Raw genomic sequence first — 21847 nt, 5'->3', positions numbered from 1 at the left:
AATGCATGAACACAAATACACATATTTAACTTTGATTTAGCAGGGTTTAGTTGAGTTGTGTAGTTAGTTCAGGGTGGACTGAATCTCTACCAGTTTTCTCTTGGCCCTCTGCCACTGCTCTTTAATGTCTCTGCGCTTCTTCTCATGTTCCTGTCTGCGCTGCGTCATGGGCTGAATGAAAAAAAGAGAGAAAGAAAGATTTAATTTTATTTGTTTCTTTCATTAGACCTGCTTGGGTAGATCTCACAAAAGCTGCCAAGAACACATCCAGGTCACTAAAAATGCCAAAGAAATCAATGAAAAATTCTTAATGATCCAAACATTAGGCTTTAATTTTTTTTTTTATTAAATTAAATGTAATTATATTTAAAATATAATACAATATAATAATACATTTAAATAGAATATTTATTGTATTATTATAAAAATACAAATTAATTTTTATATTTTTATAAAATATTTATTTCCTTTTTTTCTCTATTTTAGGTATTTTGAGGTGAAACGTGCAAAACTATTTCCACACTGTCATCCTGCTGTGGTGTGTGTTGTCAGATCAGGTGTGGTACCTGTAGAAATGAGTGTGTGTAGATGTTGTTTGTGGCCTGTTGAAAACCGCAGCTCTGCTCTGAGTCCTGCTCGAGAGCCAGAGAGAAGATCGACAGTAACGGCATGTGTTCCTGAGAGACGGAGAGAGAGATTCAGAAACCTGCTCTACTGTATGTACAGTAAGCACAACAGATTCAGTATCACTTAAAGGAATAGTTGATATGATAATGACAATTCTGTATTTAAATAAAAATGATTCTGTCATGATCCATGCACACTCATGGGATTCAAACTCTGATATTTTCAGGAGAAGGATGCTCACACTGCTTTTCTTCAATAAAACAAGAGTCAACAGTAATTGGGCCTGATAGGGTGCGAAAATGTCTAAAAACACCATAAAATGTGTTAAAAAAACTCTATATGACTTGTACACTACATTCAATGTGTGTGAACTATACTGTGCAATTTGTATATTAATATATTTTTATGATTGTTTTAATTACTTTTAAGGTGTCTTTTAAGATGTTTTTGACCTTGACGGCAGTAATATTTTTTGGAGACTATTTTACAACATAAACACTAGTGTTATTTCAATCTGCAAAGCACAAACAAACAAGCACAAGGGAAGCACACTGATTACCTGTATGATGTTTTGTTTGCAGGACTGGTAGAGTCTCTGAAGACCTTTAGAAAACTCATTCTCTGTTGACAATATAGTGGAAAATAGAGAATCGTAAAGAGCAAATAAAATGACCCAGTCCAGGTGGATGAGTTTGAAATGCATTTATATTAAGAGTATATTACCGGGATCCATTTAAAAGAGAGACAGACACATGCATTTAAAAAAAAATCACCAAACAGATGAAGGAAATGTCATTACCGAGAGCGATTCTCTTGTCTACGTAGATGATGATGTCCTTCATGTACTTGGCGATAGATTTGGCGTAATTCAGAGCCGAGTCCACGCCACCTTCACTGTGCTGCAGGAGTATATCAACTTCCTGTGGACTCACTGCGGACACGCACGGTAAACATCAGCCATCCCATATATGAACAAACAACACTTCAAATTTAAATGAAAAATATACAGCAGCTGTGTTCAGAATGGAATACTGAGCAGTATATACTGTTTTACTCTGAATAAATTCTATGCAAGTATGCAGATGTAAAAAGAAATGTTTCACAATAAATAGTAGTACACTACATTGTTGTCACATGACCACATTATAATTCATTTGAGTGATGTCTGGTTATTATCGCAGAAATAAATAGTTATTTCTCGATTTTTTAAAAATATCGATTTTTTTAAAAATATAGATAGATAGATAGATAGATAGATAGATAGATAGATAGATAGATAGATAGATAGATAGATAGATAGATAGATAGATAGATAAATAGACAGATAGACAGACACAGGGCTCGCAAAATCGCTAGCCCGACGTCCCGGGGCTATTGTGTTTTCCAGTTGGGCTACCAAAATGCATCACTGCCCTGCCCGACGGGCAACCTTAAATACAGGGCTCCCATGCAATGTTCCCTCTAAGCTGAGCGTGCACGCGCCCACACAAAAATGAGTTGGGAAGCCGTTTGATTGAATGCCGCAGTAAAAGGGAAAGAATAGCAATGCTTGGGCAAACCGCTATAGAGCTGATGTCACGACAGAGTTAGAGCCGGTGAATGTGGTTTACAGGTTTCATAGAAAGAGAACGATGTGCACCAAATGAGTCGCTGTAGAAACTGAATACTTCAATGGTTGCGGTGCGCTCAACACGAGAGACAACACAAACTCAATGACATGTGAAATAAAACATCCTCATGTATTAAAGAGTGGCTTGATTAAGTGCTGGAAATAGCAGAGGATGGGCAAAGAACGGTAACAAAACTCAGAAACATGAGTACTGTACAAACTGTACTTCATAACGATGTTTAGACAGCTATAGATATCAGTTTAAATAGTTTGTTTTGATAATATATTATGTTAGGGCTATATTATAAACCTGATAAATAATTGACCTTGTTTTTGAGTCTTTGACTGAGTCTCTTGCTCATCAAGGCTGTATTCATTCCAAAAATACAGTTATATAGTTATATACTTTAAAATAGCATTTATTTCTGTGATCTGCAGCTGTATTTTCAGCATCATTACTCCAGCAGTGTCCCATGATCTTCAGAAATCATTCTAATATACTGATTTATTATCAGTGTTGAAACTGTTCTGCTGCTTAATATTTATTTGGAACCTGTGTTTTCTTTGATTATTTGATTAATAAAAAGTTTAAAAGAACAGCATTTATTCAAAATAGAAATATTTTCTAACAATAGAAGTCTTTACTATCAATTTTATCCATTTAACACATCCTTGCTGAATAAAGTTTATTAAACTTTCTTTAAACTTTTTTAAAGTATCTTTAAAAAAGAAAGAAAATCAATTCTGACCCCAAACTTTTGAATAGTTTATATTGTAACACTAAATCTCTATTTTGACTAAACACTGTTATTTTTAAATATCACAGGTCCCAAAAAATACAGTATAAAAATAAATAAATAAATAAAATAAAAAAGCAGTACAACTGTTTCCAACATTGATTAAAAATCAGCGTATTAGGATGATTTCTAAAGGATCATGTGACTATGAAAATACTGCTTTGCTTCACAGGAATTAATTACATTTTAAAGTATATTAAAAAACATTTATTTTAAACTGCAATAATATTTCACAACATTATTTTGTGAAATAATATTCAGTATTTTTTTTATCAAATAGATACAGCCTTGATGAGCATAAGAAACTTCTTTAAAAATTCATCCAAACTTTTGAACGGCAGTGTATTGTACAGTAAAAATGTTTTCTCAGGTAGCCTAAAATGTACATCATTTAGTTACATCAAGGGTCAAATCAGATATAAATAGCACATTAAAGTTAAAAGTTACACACTTTTTTGTGTGCGTGCTGTACAGGTCTGCTATAAAGAATGCTTTTGCTCAGGTGACAGAAATGTCCGCAAAATAGAGAAAGAGTTTTTCTAAAAAATTTGAGGGAACATTGCTCCCACGGGTCCTTAAATTTGATACAGCTAAACTGAAGAGTTTTTAAGGTCTTAGACAGTTTTAAATACATTAAATGGTATAAGAAATAATTTTTCTAATTGCCTTAAATAGATTTTTAAGAATTCTGCAAATACCTTGTATAGTAAAATAAAACTCTTTCCTTGATATTCGTTGATATTTGTGTATTGAAAATGTTTTTGATTGACATTTATGGTCTTTATTTTATTTGGGCTGGTTAAATTAATTTTCGGTCTACCAAAATCTGAAGAGTACCTGCCCGAAGGGCTACCAGGGATTTTGAAATTTTGCAAGCCCTGGGACAGATAGATAAATAGACAGATAGATAAATAGATATTACATAAACTTAAATTATTGCATACAATTCATTTTCAATGAATTGTATGCAATAATTGAACAATTTATTTTACAAACTAACAAAAACAAATATTATTATTATTTTATATTACATTACATTTTATACAATTTTTCAATATTTGTCCAGGACAAAATTTTTCAATATTGAACTGTTTATCTGTTCACATTATATGCTAAATCCCTTAACCTTCAATATACACTCCCCTCCAGAAGTATTGGAACAGTGAGGCCAATTCCTTTATTTTTGCTGTAGACTGAAAACATTTGGGTTTGACATCAAAAGATGAATATGAGATGAGAGATTAACATTTCAGCTTTTATTTACAGGTATTTTCATCTGGATCTGATACACAACTTAGAAGATAGCACCTTTTGTTTGAACCCACCCATTTTTCATGTGAGCAAAAGTATTGGAACAGATAGAATTAACAGATTAAAGTGAAAAAGACTTCATATTTAGTTGCAAATCCTTTGCTTTCAATAACTGCATCAAGCCCGTGACCCATTGACATCACCAAACTTTTGCATTCTTCTTTAGTGACGCTTTTCCAGGCTTTCACCGCAGCCTCTTTCAGTTTTGGGGGTTACTCCCTTCAGTCTCTTCTTTAGCAGGTAAAATGCATCCTCTACAGGGTTTAAGTGTGGAGATGGACTTGGCCAGTCTAAAACCTTCCACTTCTTGCCCCTGATGAACTCCTGTGTTGTTTTGGCACTATGTTTTGGGTCATTATCTTGCTTCACGATGAAGGATCTCCCAATCAGTTTGGTTGCATCTTTCTCTAAATTGTCAGACAAAATATTTCTGTAGACTTCTGAGTTAATTTGGCTGCTGCCATCATGTGTTACATCATTAATGAAGATTAATGAGCCTGTCCCTGAAGAAGCGATGAAAGCCCAAGCCATTATATTACTTGTGTAATGTGTACTATAATGTACACCTGTGTACACTGTGTTTCAGATGAGCTTGTATGTTTGGGATCATGAGCAGATCCTTTCTTTCTCCAAACTTTAGCCTTTCCATTACTTTGGTCCATAAAATTAATCCATAAAACCTTGTCCCAGAATTTTTGAGGCTCGTCTCCTATTCTTCTTGCTAATGAGTGGTTTGCATCTTCTGGTGTAGCCTCTGTGCTTGTGTTCATGAAGTCTTCTGCGAACAGTAGATTGTGATGCCTTCACTCCTGCCCTCTGGAGGTTGTTGCTGATGTCACTAACAGTTGTTTTAGGGTCTTTCTTTACAGCTGTCACAATGTTTCTGTCATCAACTGCAGATGTTTTCCTTGATCTAGCCGTTTGAGGTGTTACTTTCTTCCTCAGGAGATTAATGGTTGTACTTGCTATTGCCAGTGTTTGTGCAATGGTTTGATTGATTTTTCATCTTCTCTCAGCTTCACAATTGCTGGTTTTTCACCTATAGACACCTCTCTGGTTTTCATGTTGGTTACACGTCTAACTAACTATAAATGCAGTCTGCACGGATCTGAAACTGAGCGCAGACATTCAGTGCTATTTATTGTTTGAATGATCAATTAATAGGACACACCAGGGCAACAAAACACACCTGTCAGTCACATGTTCCAATACTTGTGGTAACATGAAAAATGGGTGGGTTCAAACAAAAGGTGCTATCTTCTAAGTTGTGTATCAGATCCAGATGAAAATACCAGTAGTCTGTATGCCATTCTATGCATTACTAAAGACAATAAAAGAGGGATTCACTCACTGCAGTCCTTATAGTCGTATTTTCCTCCTCCTTCAGGACCCTGACCTGACGACACCCTGTACAGGTCCTCCATCGACTAAACACACACAGCAAAGAGACAGAGCTAGATATGACATTTTTAAGGAAAAAATATGGTAATAATGTGCATTATGAAATTAAATGGTGTGGATTTTGAGGCGGAGGTTAGAGTCAGATACATGTGATGAGATTGTAGAAGAGTTTATTTCACTTCCTTCTCTGAGGGCTGTTGGGTAGATTTTGCTCTTCCATTGTAGTATTACTTCACCTCATAGCGGCTGAAAGTACTACTGAAGAGGCAGTAACTGAACACACTCTCCTAAAATACTCTTGCCATCATATGCAACACCAGATTATCATATGCAGGGTTTTTGTTAGCCATATCCCTTTGACCTAAAATACTTTCTTGAAGTCGTACAGAGATTTTAAAGTTAAAGGGGTCATATGATTTCAAGTTTTCCTTTCTCTTTGGAGTGTTACAAGCTATTTGTTCATAGATAAGATCCCTGAAGTTGCAAAGACTAAAGTCTCAAACCCAAAGAGATATTCTCTATAAAAGTTAAGACACAATACGGTACAATACGGACTCACAATACGGTAAGGGGCGTTACATTTCCGTCTCACGCTTGATGTATTCGGCCAATCACAATGCACTGGATAGCTGGCCAATCAGAGCACGCCTCGCTTCTCAGAACGATGAGCTTTGTAAAAATCGGCGCATTTCAGAAAGGCGGGGCATAGAAGAGCAACAATAATGTACAGTATGTGGAAAATAATGAGTTTTTGAACCTTAAACTGCATAAACACATTGCATTACACCAAATACACAAAATAATGATCTTTTGAGCAACGTCATATGACCCCTTTAATCTTTCAATAATTTAACAACACATTTAATTCTTTGATGTTAGTTGATGGTCACACGTAGGTAATCAAATAAAACATTTAATCTTTTTTCTTTGTTTTATTTTGACTGCTTTTATTCTAAATTGCTCATTTATTTTAATTTTACATTTTTATGATTTAATTAATTAGCTTTTCGTCAACTCAAAATCCCAGTCCAGGAAACCCTGAGCTAGAATGAATGTAAAAAATGCATAAATATTTATTATATTATTATACATTTATTATAAATATTAAATATTTAGTTAAATCCTGCTGTACATTTCTATGTTTTAGTTAGGGTATATTTTAGTAAATAACTCAACTGTTTTATTCAACTGTTTTTTAATTTATTATTTTACGAAATCAGAATCAAAGGCTAACTCAAAAATAATAAAATTTTAAAAATAGTCTTAACAATACTTCAATGAATTGTATACAATAATTTAACAATAGTTTTTACAAACAATAAATAAATTAATAAAAACTATATATAATATTTAAAATATTTAATAATATATTATCTAAAATCTAATATTTTCTCACAAATTATTTTTTATATTTAACTGTTTATCAGTTCACATTAATGTTGTCAATCTAACAGTTTATTTACTCAAAAACCCTCACTGTTTTTGCACAAAAAAATAAATGCATTATATCATTGAAGAGTTACATATACATTAAAATATTGCCCTTTTAAGTATCTTCCAGTACTAAGCTACTTTTATTATTAGTGCATTCCTTCTTTAAAAAATTTTCTTAACTAAAACTGAACTGCTTTAAATAATGAGTAACGCTTGGTAAACTACAGACTCAAAGTAGCACGACAAACACTGTTCAACAACTAAATTGCATTTTAATGAAGGAAGTGAGACTTCTAGTTGTTGTAGTTCTGGGAAATGATTTAAGTGTCTGTTCTGGACATTAAGATGATTAATTTGTCATCAGTGTCATTCTAAGAAGACTCACGTCGTCAGGGACTCTGTCGAGTCTGTATAGAGGTGTGGAGGAAACAAAATGCTTGCAAGACAACGCAGGAAGCAACCCACACACACGCTTCCAACAACATCCGCACACACACACACACACACACACACACACACACACACTCACTCACCCTGCTCTTTTCTGTTGGCGGCAGGGACAGTAGAGTAGTGCTGTCAATCTCTCCCATCAACAACTCTGAAACACTGACACAGAGAAAATACTGCTCAGATATCACAATAATCAACTATAAATCGAGAAGAAACATTAGTCAATATTTCTCATCTAGTAAAAGCTATAAAATGAATGTGGAGAGTTAATGTTGATGAGAAATATTCGAGTTCATATTGAAATCTCTGACTACTGATTGCATAATATATTTGTAAATCTGGGCACAGCTTGAGGCACTGTTGAGACCTCTTCTGAAACTCTAGAGGATATATATATTATAAAAATAAATTCATAAATATATATGATAAAAATAAATACATCTACAATTCTATAATAATATTAAAAGTCAAATGTATATCTTAATTAAAGATACATATACGTTTATAGAATTCAAATATAATTAAATTACATATAATTACTTACATTATAAGTGGCCTTTAAGGAAATATATACGTACATATATATAAAATATACACAATTATACATACAATTATTTTAATAAAATACATTTTAAAATTTAAAGATATATATAATTTCATAATAATAATATATTACAATTAAAATATACATTTGAATAATAGATATATTATATTTATATGGAATTAAAATATAATTAATTTATCTGCATTATAAGTGGCCTTCAGGGAAATATGTATAATATATTAATATATAAAAAGAAATGCATATCTTTGAATTAATATTAGATTAAATGAAATAAATTTAATGTAATATATAATAATATTAATGCAATATATATATATATATATATATATACAATAACAATTTTCAAATAATATTATTTTAGGATTAAAAGTTAATATGCATATAAAGAGAAATATTTAATATTGTATTAGATAAAGTAAATTTAAGGTTAATATATATATATATATATATATATATATATATATATATATATATATATATATATATAAATAATTTAAATGCATATAATTATTATTTATTTATTGAGATTTTATTTAATACAATTATATTTATAAATGATAAATGAGCAGGTATTCTGTGTGTCTTACTTGCTGCTGAAGGCCACAGCAATGGTTTCAATGGCCTTCTCAAAGTCTTTCTTCTGAGCGTCAGTGGTGCCTTCGTAACTAAACCCTGACAAACACAGAGAAGAGAACAACTTCACGGTCACAAACACACGCTTCTGCTTTGATAACAAATAAAACTAGAAGTGACATCACATTGAGATGCAAAAGTGGAAACACCTGTATTTCGGTTGTTCATGTTTGCATATTATACATGTTTTTCCTTCATAAGATCAGATGCCGGTTCTGTGGTATCTGCTCATATTTGATGTGGCTTTGCTCTTCTGATGCTTGAGCTGAATTATTTGCTTCATGTCATTGCATACATAGGTGAGAGTGTGAGGAGGAGGAACCAGTGACAGTTGAAGAAGATGAGTTTATCATGACAGTTGAACTGACCTTTGACCTTTGAGATGAGAGTTCCTGCTGCGGTGAGCGTTTCCACAGTGTTCAGCAGAGGGTACGTGCTGATTACCTGCCGCAAAACACGTAGAACCTCCCCTAAACACTCGTGAACAGCCGGTCTGCTGCATGGCTCCTCTTTCACTGCGGAGACATGAGAAAACATCTTGATTCAGTCATTTACGGAGACATCTGGAAGCATTTGGACAAGGGAGTTTGTTTACGGTTTCAAACAAATTACTTGCTTTTTATATGTTTTGATCAAATGCAATGCATTCATATCGGATTAAATGTGTATTAAGTGTTTAAATACTAGGGTTGGGAATCGAAAATCAATTCCAATTCCAGAATCTGACTAAGTCAGAAATCAGATAGTTGTTGTAAAATTTAAAATTCAATTCCACCTATCAATTCCTGTGTGCACATCTTTATTTCTAGGTGGTGAAAAGGGGCTGTTAAAAATGGATTTGTCTTTGAATCATTCATTCAAAAGATTCATTCAAAAACACTGATTCATCCAGTAATGAAACAAGTAAATCTTGAGTGAGTTTAGTTGTCTAATATGTTTTTTTTTTCAGAACTGTGAGAGAACTACAACCTCCATTAATTTATCCATCATCGTGCAGCTCTATTTTGCACACAAACAGCTCTTAATCAAGTCCAGTTGATATTTGTTCATGGTATTCACCAGCAATTCGTATTTTGCAAAAAGAGACAAATATGTTTGATATCTAAATGTTTGACTTTTTTTTAACTACAATGGAATCGATAAGAAACTGAATTGATAAGCAGAATCGGAATTGATTGAAAATCCAAATAATACCCAACACTATTAAATACTATGTGTAGGCACTGTAAATCACTCCAAAACAGCTCTAACACTGTATTGCCACATGTTAGGAAGTAGTTCTGCCTCTTATCTTCACTAAAACATGTCAGTTACTTTTCCACTTCCTATCCACCCAATCCCACAATGCACCTCATTCTGCTCAATACCACAAGAGGGAAGTTACATCCGCACACATGCACTGATACTACGTGCATAATATGAGTTCATCGGGTTTATCAGATGAAAATGTTCACTGCAATTATTTATGTTTCACTTTTTTACAAACTCAAGCCATGGTCAACAAAATAAATGTTTTAATAAATGCATAAATCACAGATCTAGTTGAACAACTGCCACAGTACTGAATCGTTGAAAAATAGTCAATATCGAGTAACTCATTAATGAGTGTATGTTACCATAATTTTACAGCATTAGTTTTGAATAATTAAAAACTTTTAAACTTTTTATTTAACAAAGAATCCTGAAAAAATATTAAGCACAACTGATAATAAATCAGAATTTTAGAATGAATTCTGAAGGATCATGTGACACTGAATGATGCTGAAAATTCAGACTTGCATCACTGGAATAAATTATATTTTAAAGTATATTCAAACAGAAAACTATTATTTGAAATTGCAATAATATTTCACAATTTTACTGTTTTTAACTGCATTTTTGATGAAATGAATACAGCTAAATTAATCCAATATGTATCATTGTATGAAATGTATGAATTAATTAATTTTTAAAAACGTTTTGCTCAAAAACAGTACAAATTTATGAAACCTACATATTTATTTCTTAGAAAACTTAGTCTGAATTTCACTTGCATAAAATTTCAATTTTCGAAGAAAAACGTTAGCAATTTTTCATGCTATTTGGTCAACAGGCGTACATATTCATGTTTATCGACAAAATTCAGTCCCAAACGTGTGAGAGACATGGAGAAAAAGCTAAATATATTTTGCCAAAGTTTTTAACACTAATATAACATCATAGATCATTTAAGAAACAAACAAAAAGTATGTGAGACATCTAATGGGTCTCCATACATAAGCGGGTTCAAAAAGACCCAAACATGAACTGTTTAACAAATCCCTTAAAAAATCATTGTAAAAATCAGGGAAAAAAAGTGTATTTTGAGAGTCTTAAAGTCCTTGCAAAGTTTCATTCTCTTACTAAAAATTAAATAGTTTTGAGAATTTTTTAAGCATTTATTACAGGTCAAAACGGACCTGTGTTAATAAATGTAATGTATTTCTGTGATCTGCAGCTGTATTTTCAGCATCATTACTGCAGTCTTCAGTGTCACATGATCTTCAGAAATCATTCTAATATACTGATTTGCTGCTCAAGAAACATTTCTGATTATCATCACAACTGAAAACACTTTTGCTGCTTCAAATTTTTGTAAATCAAAGTCATTGTAAATCAACGTCAGCACCGTGAACAAAGAAAAACCTGGCGTTATCCCATAACGGTTGGGGAAAAGAGCAGGAGTTTGGCTGCTGGAACCGGATCCTTTTCAACAGGACAATGAAAGCTGTTGTTGTGTAAGACAAAAGTCCTTGTGTGTGCGTCTGCATGCCTAAATGCATGTTCAGAGTGTGGGTGTTCTTAAAAATGCGAAAAACACTAGAGTGTAACATTTCAAACAGTCATTCCTCTTTGATGCAGCATTGGACTCCTACACACGTGTGTAATTCAGACTATTTAATATGTTGTGAAGAAAACACGAGCGTGCAAAACTCCCTGTTGCGATGCCAGAGCTTTCTGGGTGGTTGCAAAATCAATGGTGATGTGTTTTACAGGAGAAATTGAGGGGAATGTTTTATGCACGTACATGTTGATGCACGCATGTCGTGCAGATCTGAACAGATTCCCTCAAGCGCTTTACTCAAACTGTCCATCTGAAACTGACTCGTCACTGATCGGCTCTTCTCAAATGAATCTGCAGGTCATGAGATGATGACTGGCATCATCTTGAGTGTGATTAATAGCTGACTGTGTTTTACGTAAGGAGAAACTGTGAGGACCTGTACAGGCCTGCATGCTGCAGTCGTTTTGTGGCGGTGAGCTGTGAATGATGAATCGCCTTCTGTGGCTTTTACAGCTCTGCCATGGCTGACAGTAGCTCCACTGCTAAGGAAATGTAATGAACTCCAACACACCTGTGCATCTCAGACAAATCAACATGCTGTGTTTGTCCAAGTAAAACGCCCTGCCACGATGCCAGAGTGTTCTGGGAGGTTACAAAATGGTAATAGAGATTTGAATAGATTGAATTTTGACAAACATGACAACACTATGTGGCTTCCCACAGGAAATCGCTCAGAGTTTGCTCTTTCATCGCTCAGCTCTCTGTTACGCTATATTTGATATCAACATAGTCTCAGATGCCTCTCCTGAAATTGATGAGGAAAAATCTGAATATTTTAATATACTACATTTTATTTTGTTTGGGTTTCCCAAACTGGGGTTCTCGAGATAATGAAAAGCTTTAATTAACTAAATCATAAAATAAAGTAATTTAAAGACATAAAAAGTCATTTTAAAATAAAACAATCAAAACAAAACACTTAATAAAAAAGAAGATCCACGAATGTTTTGTGAAACAGTGTTATTTTAGTATTATTTATATTTTGAATTGGCTTTTATTTTAATATTTTTATTTTATTTTAAATGTTTCATTTTAATTATAGTTTGTTTGTTTTTTAATTCATGTGTGTGTGTTTTTACTATTTAGGTTTAATTTTCATTTCAATATCAGTTTTTATTTATTAACCTGTATGTCATGTGACCATTAACCAACATCAGAGACCCATGAATATGTGGTCAAAGTGTTATTTTAGTATTATTTATATACTGTAATAATTGTATTAGTCGTTTGAAATCAAGTTGTTCATATTTTCCATTTAAATTTTTGGCAATTTTGTTATGTGCTTTCCAATTTTTCTTTATTGTCACTATTTTTGTTTCATTTTTTATAATTTTTTTCAGTTTCAGTTTTTATTTCCAGATAGTAATTTTAGTACTTACTTCAGTTAGTTGCCAAGCCAACATTTTTGCAATTGTTTTAGTTGACTATAATAACCCTGTTGTTAAATTATTGATATTAAATCTTAAAGTTTCAGGGAGTCTTCAAGAAAATAGTTTGGACAAAAAGGTTTGGGAATCCCTGGGTTGCTAAAATAAAGAATTGCCTTGAGATGACATTGGAAACATCACTATTGCAACTCTACAAGCAGGGCAGATATAAACAGGAAGTAGAGCCGATGAAAATAGCGACACTTTAAGGAAGTCCACAAGGCCTGAGGGGACTCAAATGACTTCTGCTCTTTATAAAGCAGACAGTGCTGATGTGATTCATCTCTGTCCTGCCCTCTGAGCTGAATAAAGTCAGACATGAACAAGGTGCACTGCGCTCAGTTACCAGACATGCAAGAACCATGCTCATTATCTGAAGTCGAACAAGATTTGAGATCTGATCTGAGTTGAGAGGAATACGTTTAGCAAGTGTATTGTATGGTTCAGAAGACTTGAAACTGACTTACTTTTATGATGCTGACTTTGTCAACAATCCCTCTTAAATTTGTGCACCACCTATATCTGATCACATTTCACGAAGTGAGTGAACATGTAGTCTAAAAGAGGAATATCAAAGCCTCACTATTACACCACATCACCACATTTCTGCCTGAGGTGAGCAGCAGTATCGTGAGAAAAGTGCTCGGTAGGTATCTGGCCTTCTCTCTGTAGGGTTCTGCCTGTGAAACACTCTTCTAAGGGAAGGTGGAGGGCTGCAGCTCAGGGGACGTGTGTAATCTCAAACTGAAGGCTGCAAAGAAAACATCTGACGCACGGTTCCTCTTCCTTCCTCTCTTTCACCATGGAAACCCAATGAAAAAACACACGTTACAAATGGCCATTCCCGAACAAGACTCAAGAGGAGTCTGAAGACTTTGTGCCAGTTACATCTGATTTAATCTAATACTAGTTTCAATTTATGTAACGCACGGCTCTGAATTGTCTTATTCCTTCTACAAACACACAGAAACAGAAATATGTTAAAATAAAATGAACACGACAATGAATAAATAGTTCAATTAAATAACCAACAATTCTTGACAAGAACAACAGCTTTAAACACAGCTCATTTAGAGCTACAATTTCAAGCCACATTTCTTTACAAATATTTTTAATGAAAATAAAATAAAAATTAAACTTTAATTTAAATATTAAATACATTAAATATTGTATATAATAAATTATACATTATTTTAAATTATGTTTATTATTACAAAAGAATGATATTTACTTTTTATTGAAATATTTTTTTAAAAATTCATTGCAATTTGAGTAAATATTGTATAAAATAAATTATTTAATACAATATTCACTGATATTACAATGAAAAGTACTATAATTATTTTTTATTTAAATAATTAAATATTTCAGTATTTTCAATTGCAATTTAAGTAAACATTGTGTACAAATAAATTATTGTACACAATATTTACTAATATTACAATAAAATCTTTGTTTATTTAAATATCAAAATGTTCAATATTTGCAATTTGAGTAATTACAACAAATATTTGACACAATATTTACTAATATTACAAAAGTACTGTCTTAAAGTTTTATTTAAATATTTCTACATTTTTAATTGCAATTTGACTAAATATTATATACAATATTTGTACACAATATTTACTAATATTACAATCAAACATATCTTTAATCTTAATTATTCATTCATTTATTTGCTTAAATATTTACAATTTTTAATTGCAAATATTGTGTACAATAAATTCTATATTATATTTGTATTATATTTAATTATTATTTATTTAAATATTAAATAATTAAATATTTTAATTGCAATTTGATTAAATATTGTCTGCAATGAAATATATACTTAAGCAAAAGTACTTAAAAACAGAAAATGTATAACATCATTATTTTGGCCAACAGACTTAATTTACAAAACACACAAAACCAACCACACTCTTAAAAATCAAGGTTCCAAAAGGGTGTTTTTGCAAGATTGCCATAGAAGAACCATTTTTGGTTCCCCAAAGAACCCTTCAGTGAACAGTTCCTAAAGTGAACCATTTTGAAGAGCATTTTAAAAATCTAAATCCTTTTCGAACCAAATCAACTCACAAATCTCCTACCTTCTCCGAGCACCATGTCCTTCAGCTTCTCCACAGCCTCTGCGAAGCGGGCGACGTCTCGCAGCAGCGAGGGAATGTCCTCCACCTCGATGACCGATGTTTCCGCAGCCTCCGCCGCATGTCCGTAGTTGAGAGCGGCCCGTACGTAACCCTTATGGAAACCCCAGGTCCCAGATGTCTGGAAGGCGAAGCCGGCAGCGCTAGCGTGACGACTGAGACCCGAGGGCCGCTTGAGGGTCCCCACAGGTGAACTGCACACTGTTAGCTTGGAGTGGGAAGATGGTGTTCCTGGGCAGGATAAGGGGCCCAAATCAGGAGGGACCAGCATGCAGGGGCCATTGATAGTGTCATTGGGAGAGTGTTCCTGAAGGATGGACAACTGGGTTTAACATGGGATGGAAAGAGAGGGATGGAGTGTGAATGATTATGAAGATGAATATTATGAACCGGGTTAATGAGACATGGGAAATACTGGTGTTATGAATATGGAGGTGACTGAAACAGAATCAGGTTGAAGACAGATTTACAAATCCAAATGAAGACATCATTTGCAAAAAAAGATTTTTAAAACTTTTCAAAAATCATGTTTTTTTTATTCTGCATTCCAATTAATATCAATCAAAGTTGGGTTGATTAAATAATAATAACTAAACAAATACAGCTAAGTAAAACAATAAAAACATGATTTATGAGAATTAATAAAAACTGAGTTATCTGTTTTTACAAATAAACTCTTCAAAAGTCTGATTATTTGTTATTATTTAACGCCATATCAGCAGCAAAGGCTATTTGGTGACAAACATCATCAATTCAAATCATTATTATAACAACAAAAAACCTACAGTAAATGAATCAGTGTTATATTTGTATCATCAAGATACTATTCACAAGTTTTGATTAATATTTTGAATAGGTTTTCAAATTGAATTAATACTATATATTTAATTAATAATATTTTAATATTTAATTTTAAATATTTAAGTTTTAATTTTGTTTCTGTTTGTCTATTTAGTTTTATTAATTTATTTTAGATTTATCAATTTTCACTTTTTAATATTACCTACTTTATCTATCTGTTTAAAACTTTAAAAATTCTGCTGTGATTATAAATAAATAAATGTATTCATAACTCCAGGTGTTAAACGTTTATTTATAAATTAAAGTATTCATTAAATAAATGTATGATTATTATTACTGTGCACTTTTTAATATTACCTACTTATTACCTATTTATCATTCAGTGGTGATTATATTTTAGTACATTATTAAACTTAATGAAACCAGTTGAACTCATTTTATTTAAATTATATTTTTAGTTTCAGTTTTAACTATTATAAAAATTAGATTAGAATTACTAGAATTAATCAGAATTAATACTTTTGTTCTGCACAAAAGAAAAAAGTAAATCATGCAGGTTTGAAACAATGTGAATGACAGAATTTTCAATTCTTTACCGCATTTTAAAGTGATGATAGTTCACCCAAAAATGATAATTCTGTCATTTTACTGTGCTTCTCAACCTGTATGACCTTTTGTGTAATATTAAATATGATTTAAATCATTTGATGGAGGTCCTTCATTGTATGGACAAATAATAATAAAAAAGGTTTCCAATGATATTTAGATCCGTGTTTTTCAAAATATTTTCTTTTGTGAAGGTTTGGACTGACAGTGAATGATGACAGAATTTTTATTTTGTGTGTACTGTCCCTTTAAGTTCTCTCAAGAACTATTTTGACTTCAGGTTTCTTGAGTTATATATATAATGTATATAAATAATGTTTCAGGAAAGTTATCACAGGTTCTTCAGATCATTGAATAGCATCATCTGTTAACAGTAAAAGTGAAGCCCTTCTGTGTTCACTTCTATTCTTGAACTGCTCAACTAAACTGCGGCTTGACTCTTGCATGACTTCCTCTCAGTTTATTTCTGGTATTGTTTGCGAAACAAAGAGTAAGACGTACTTCCTAAGTGTTCTCCAGCAGGCATATTTCACCACTGGCATATTTTACAGCAATATGCAACATTAAACACACTTCGCTCTTTCGAGCCGATTCTTTTAAATGATTCAGTCGAACCCAATGCGCCTGAGTGATCCGGTTCACTGAAATGAATCATCCGAACAAATGAATCGTCTCTCCCACACATGTCCAATATATCTATAAACAATAGAGTAACGTTACATTTACTCTTTCACACATAATTCTGTTGCGATTATCAATAGAATAAATGTGAACCCATTTATTAAGCGTTTAAAATAAAGCAACGCACCAGTTTTCTGTAAGATTAAATATGTTTTCTCTTTTTAAACACGTTTAGAGTACTACAATCAACCTAAAACTGAACTTAATTTGAATTTCCCTCAGAAGTGTTGTTGTTGGTCTTACCGAAGGGTTTTGCGCAGAGTTGCTCTTTTTGGAGGCTGAAGGCGCTTTATTCGTCGTCTCCTTCTTCTTTCGAGAGAACATTGTTCACGACGCTTGCTCCAGATCACTGAAATCTCACCACAAAGTTTTAGGAATAAGCCAAATACTTATGAAAATGTCTGCTCGGGCTCTTCTGCGACTGACTGACAGTTACTTCCCCATCATGATAGTTCAGTTATTCGTGCACGCGCACGCTCTTCCTGCTGCAGCCTCGCGCGCACCTCGAGACGCCAAACAAACATCACGTTGCATGACAAATATTGAAATTCATATATTACTCACCCAGCTTTCTTCAGTTCTATGTGTCAGCTTAGTTCTGGAGTTTCATGCCACTTTAGTTCATTGCTATAAAAAATAATGTAGTGCTGTCAAACGATTAATAAGTTTTTGTTTACATAATGTGTGTGTACTGTGTATATTTATTATGTAACACATACACATACAGTATATATTTTGAAATTATTTACATGCATACATTTATATTCATATAATTAATATATTTAATATATAACAACATTTTTCTTAAATATATACATTCATGTGTGTGTACTTATATATGCATACAGTACACATCTATTATGTAAACAAAAACTTTTATTTTGCATGCGATTAATCGCGATTACTCATTTGACAGCACTAAAATAATGTAATTAAAACCTGCAGTATAGGCTATAAGTCTGCAATAGTGCACTGTTCTCTACAACCTATTTTCTAGAGCTTTATATATATATATACTGGCCTTTTCAGCTTTCTATTATCCATTTTTATTTATTATTTTTTGCTCACATCTCCAACAACTGACTTTTTTTTTTTCCGGAGCTGTCGGGGGAGTCAACAGATAATTGCCAATTAACTTCAGAAATGGAAAACAAGGGATTTTCATAAGGGATACTCTAAATATTTGTACTGTACCATAATGCATGTCTGCCAGCATGCACTTAGAAAGTTCTCAGAAATAATCACATTTGTTTTGCTTAACCTATTTATGTACAATTATTCTAAAAAATTATTTTACTGTCATACAAAAAAAGTCATCGGCCTGAGTAAATTGTACTCGTGAAGTAATTTAGGTGTTGAAACTGTGAAATTACATACAAATGGCATGAAATTTGAAAACTGAAGGTCTATAAAACATCAGTCAGTAAAGTATTTTTGGCAATGGCACTTAAATGTTTTAACTAAAATATTATTGCCACCATATGGGCCTATGATTGAATGAAAATGCATATTTTTCAATGAAAGAAAACTTGGAGAGTGTGGGCTGCCTCTGGTGCTTGGATTTAATTCAATATAATGAGGTCCAATAGAGTCCTTTCTCCAGGCTATTTTTGGGACAAAATATATTGAAGTTTGTTTCGTAAAACTCAAATTGTCACATGACGCCAAATTTTTTATTAATTTTAAATAAAAGGTTATTTTTAATTTTAAAAAGTGCTTTAAATTAATAAAAATAATGAAAAATGTGTGTATGCACAGTCAAATGAAAATGTATCATTTCTCACATTATCACAATTTGCTATAGTTTAGAAAACGTTATGAACAAAATATGACAAGAACTCAAGAGTTAATCTGGGGCCTCGGTTTTTTAAGATCAGTGCAAAAAACACAAAAAATGTTGATTTTGGTTGCATAAATAAGTGTTATACATCAATCAAAACTGTTAAGTGTCTACTTCTTTGTGTGTACACTCACGATTACAACAAAACTTTGTAGTTTTGGGGAAAAGAAGAAAACCAGCAGGATGCACTCTCGGTCTTCTCCGTTTCCGCGATATGCTTATAGTAAGGCATCACTAAAATGAAGTGTAACTCAGCGAATACTCAACACAGAAACATGAGATCTCTCTATAGAAAGCCTGAAGTGTCTACTTTCAAATGAAGTAAATCATATCGAAAACAAACGTTCTGTGATAAAGTAATCCGTATGAAACCGACACGATGTTCAGTCTGGGTTCATCCGGGTACTGTTCGTTTCTGGAAGAAGACGTGCTGAGTAAAGGCTGGATTTCCAGAGTTCATCCAGAAGAGAAGATCGATCTGATGAGTAAGCAATGCTTGTTTTTTGCATTAGTTAGCGTGTTATTGTGACAAACTTGAACACGTTTAGTTGGGTTTTTCCCCAAACGACAACATGATGAATGCTACACATCTAAGAATGTTTAATGTTCACAAATAGATTTAATATCGTGCTAAACAATAACAATCTCAGATATAAAATATCCTTTTATAGTACAAAGCATACTTGAGTCTATGGCTGCAGAATCATAACAGCTACTATAAAATCATGCATACTAGGCTATATGATTACAGAATCATAGTTTTTTTCCCCAAACTGTAATTCCAGACTACAGTGTTTGAATATGATAGATGATCGAAATGAGAAATTTCCAAAAATGCCAATCCCTAATTTTATGATGTGGAGTCTATAAAACCTATATATATATATATATATATACATATATGCTCCTGATGTTAACATGCTCACAGATGTTTTTGGTTGTTTGTATTTTATTGAATCAGGTACCTGAACCACAGATGAATCCTGATGACTTTCTTCAATCTGTTTTCCTCTGAGAGCGCTGCACCAACATCAGATGCTCAACTACACTGATATTCTACGGTAAAACAAGATCCTTGACTACTGATTATGTTTTTTCCTTCTTGAATCCATGGACATAAGTAAATATCAGGTACTTGTTGAACAGAATCTGTTGCAGGAATGACTCTCTGTGGTTAGATCAGTGCACAATAATGTGTCTTTGACCTTCATTATGTATGTTTTGATTATACTGTGTTGTAAATAAAATACAAATAATTTAAACCCCCATTTTTTCAGTCTCCTCACACTCTCTCTCTTACCTGCCTCAGTCACAGTCACACTGATGGGCCATTAGCAGCTTTAGGGGAGGGCCCTTTGTCTCTCAGGTGAGAATCACTTCATATTCAAGCCCATTACCACTCCCTCGCATATACGCTTTCTATCACAAAACATGTCTTTAAACATTTAAATCAATGTATTGTTTTCTGTGAATGAGTAAGCTGAATGATTTTCACATAATTGTTTAGTAAATATTCTAGCCTACAAGACTGATTACTCAAAAGTCTTATTCAGGACGATTTAGTGTGGCTTTTATGGCCTTATTTCAGCTACATTTTTCCCCCAAAACTTACTAACCACGCATAATATTTTTTTTCTAAAAAATGCAAACATGTACATCCATCTTGGTCACATATTATTGTAGCACAGTTTGTGCTGAATACAAAAAAAATACATGTTGGTCAATAGTATGTTAGCTGAAATAAGCACAAATATCAGGGCATGTCAACACATCTCAAGGGCCCCAAAATCACCTCAGACCCCAGAGAGTTAAACAGTGTCAGAACAAAGTCATCTTGATAACTTTGATAGAACGGTATGTAACAAAACATGGGTCAAATCAGGTCAAAATGTCAAATCAAATTTTTTTTATCAATTTTACTGGTAGTCCACTGTATGAAGAATTTTGGGGTATAATCTGTCACAGCTTACTTTATTTTGCTATCCTCACTTATACATAAACTATAGTGTCCTGCACCCCCAAGAAAAAATATATATCTGGTGTCTAAAATGTTTTTGGCTTGACTGTAAATCTCTGTAAATAGACACATTTAGACAGTTTACAGTGATGGTATGAGATGGTAATACCATATTTAAAAAAGCTGAATGAGCATATTCATATTCTATGGTACTCCTTTTTACACATTATTTTGAGCAGGCATAGAGCAGCCTTAACTTGACCTGTTCATTTTGTAAGGTATTATCATTGGTATTTCTTAGTACATCAATTATTTTTCTGAAAAAAAGAAAAACCTATGCCAAAACTACACCACAAAGATGGCACTGAAGCACTTCTGAAGTGGCATTTAGGTGTCTCTACACAGAATGTTTAATGCTGCTCAGAGGCAGCATAAATGCTTTTACACAGCAATTGCCACTATACTTTGATACTCCGCAAGAATACTTTTATCTGGCTTTTACACTTATTTTGAGCAGGCTTAACTCAGCATGTCCATATTCTACGGTATTAACATGGCATTTCTTATGCCAAATTTACACTATAAAGGTGGCACAGAAGTGCTTCTGAAGTGGCATTTAGGGGTTTTTGCATTTGACTGTTTAATGCTGCTCAGAGATAGCATTAATGCATTTAAACAGCAAAGGTAACTGTATA

The 21847-nt window shown here is 32.9% G+C and overlaps 1 protein-coding gene across 2 annotated transcripts in view; it reads right to left on the bottom strand.

Annotated features, from left to right (window-relative positions):
* The window catches only part of LOC306881668 (rho GTPase-activating protein 45-like), a 30719-nt gene extending 12895 nt beyond the window's left edge, over nucleotides 1-17824 (bottom strand). Inside the window, exons 1-10 of one of the 2 annotated variants that reach the window (XM_079435866.1) lie at nucleotides 17599-17824; nucleotides 15211-15574; nucleotides 9196-9342; nucleotides 8782-8866; nucleotides 7713-7785; nucleotides 5696-5771; nucleotides 1427-1558; nucleotides 1187-1248; nucleotides 567-677; nucleotides 91-171 (exon numbers count right to left, since the gene is read on the bottom strand). In XM_079435866.1, the coding sequence (XP_079291992.1) occupies nucleotides 91-171; nucleotides 567-677; nucleotides 1187-1248; nucleotides 1427-1558; nucleotides 5696-5771; nucleotides 7713-7785; nucleotides 8782-8866; nucleotides 9196-9342; nucleotides 15211-15574; nucleotides 17599-17679 (1212 nt within the window). In that variant the 5' untranslated portion in view covers nucleotides 17680-17824. Of the gene's footprint in view, nucleotides 1-90; nucleotides 172-566; nucleotides 678-1186; nucleotides 1249-1426; nucleotides 1559-5695; nucleotides 5772-7712; nucleotides 7786-8781; nucleotides 8867-9195; nucleotides 9343-15210; nucleotides 15590-17598 lie in introns of both variants that reach the window. The other variant, XM_079435865.1, reaches the window with a different exon arrangement.
* Between the last annotated feature and the right edge of the window lie 4023 nt (nucleotides 17825-21847).

This window comes from Barbus barbus, assembly GCF_936440315.1.
Source record: "Barbus barbus genome assembly, chromosome: 15".
Classification (NCBI taxonomy): domain Eukaryota; kingdom Metazoa; phylum Chordata; class Actinopteri; order Cypriniformes; family Cyprinidae; genus Barbus; species Barbus barbus.
The sequence above is the reverse complement of the archived record's forward strand: the minus strand, read 5'-3'. Positions and strand labels throughout refer to the sequence as shown.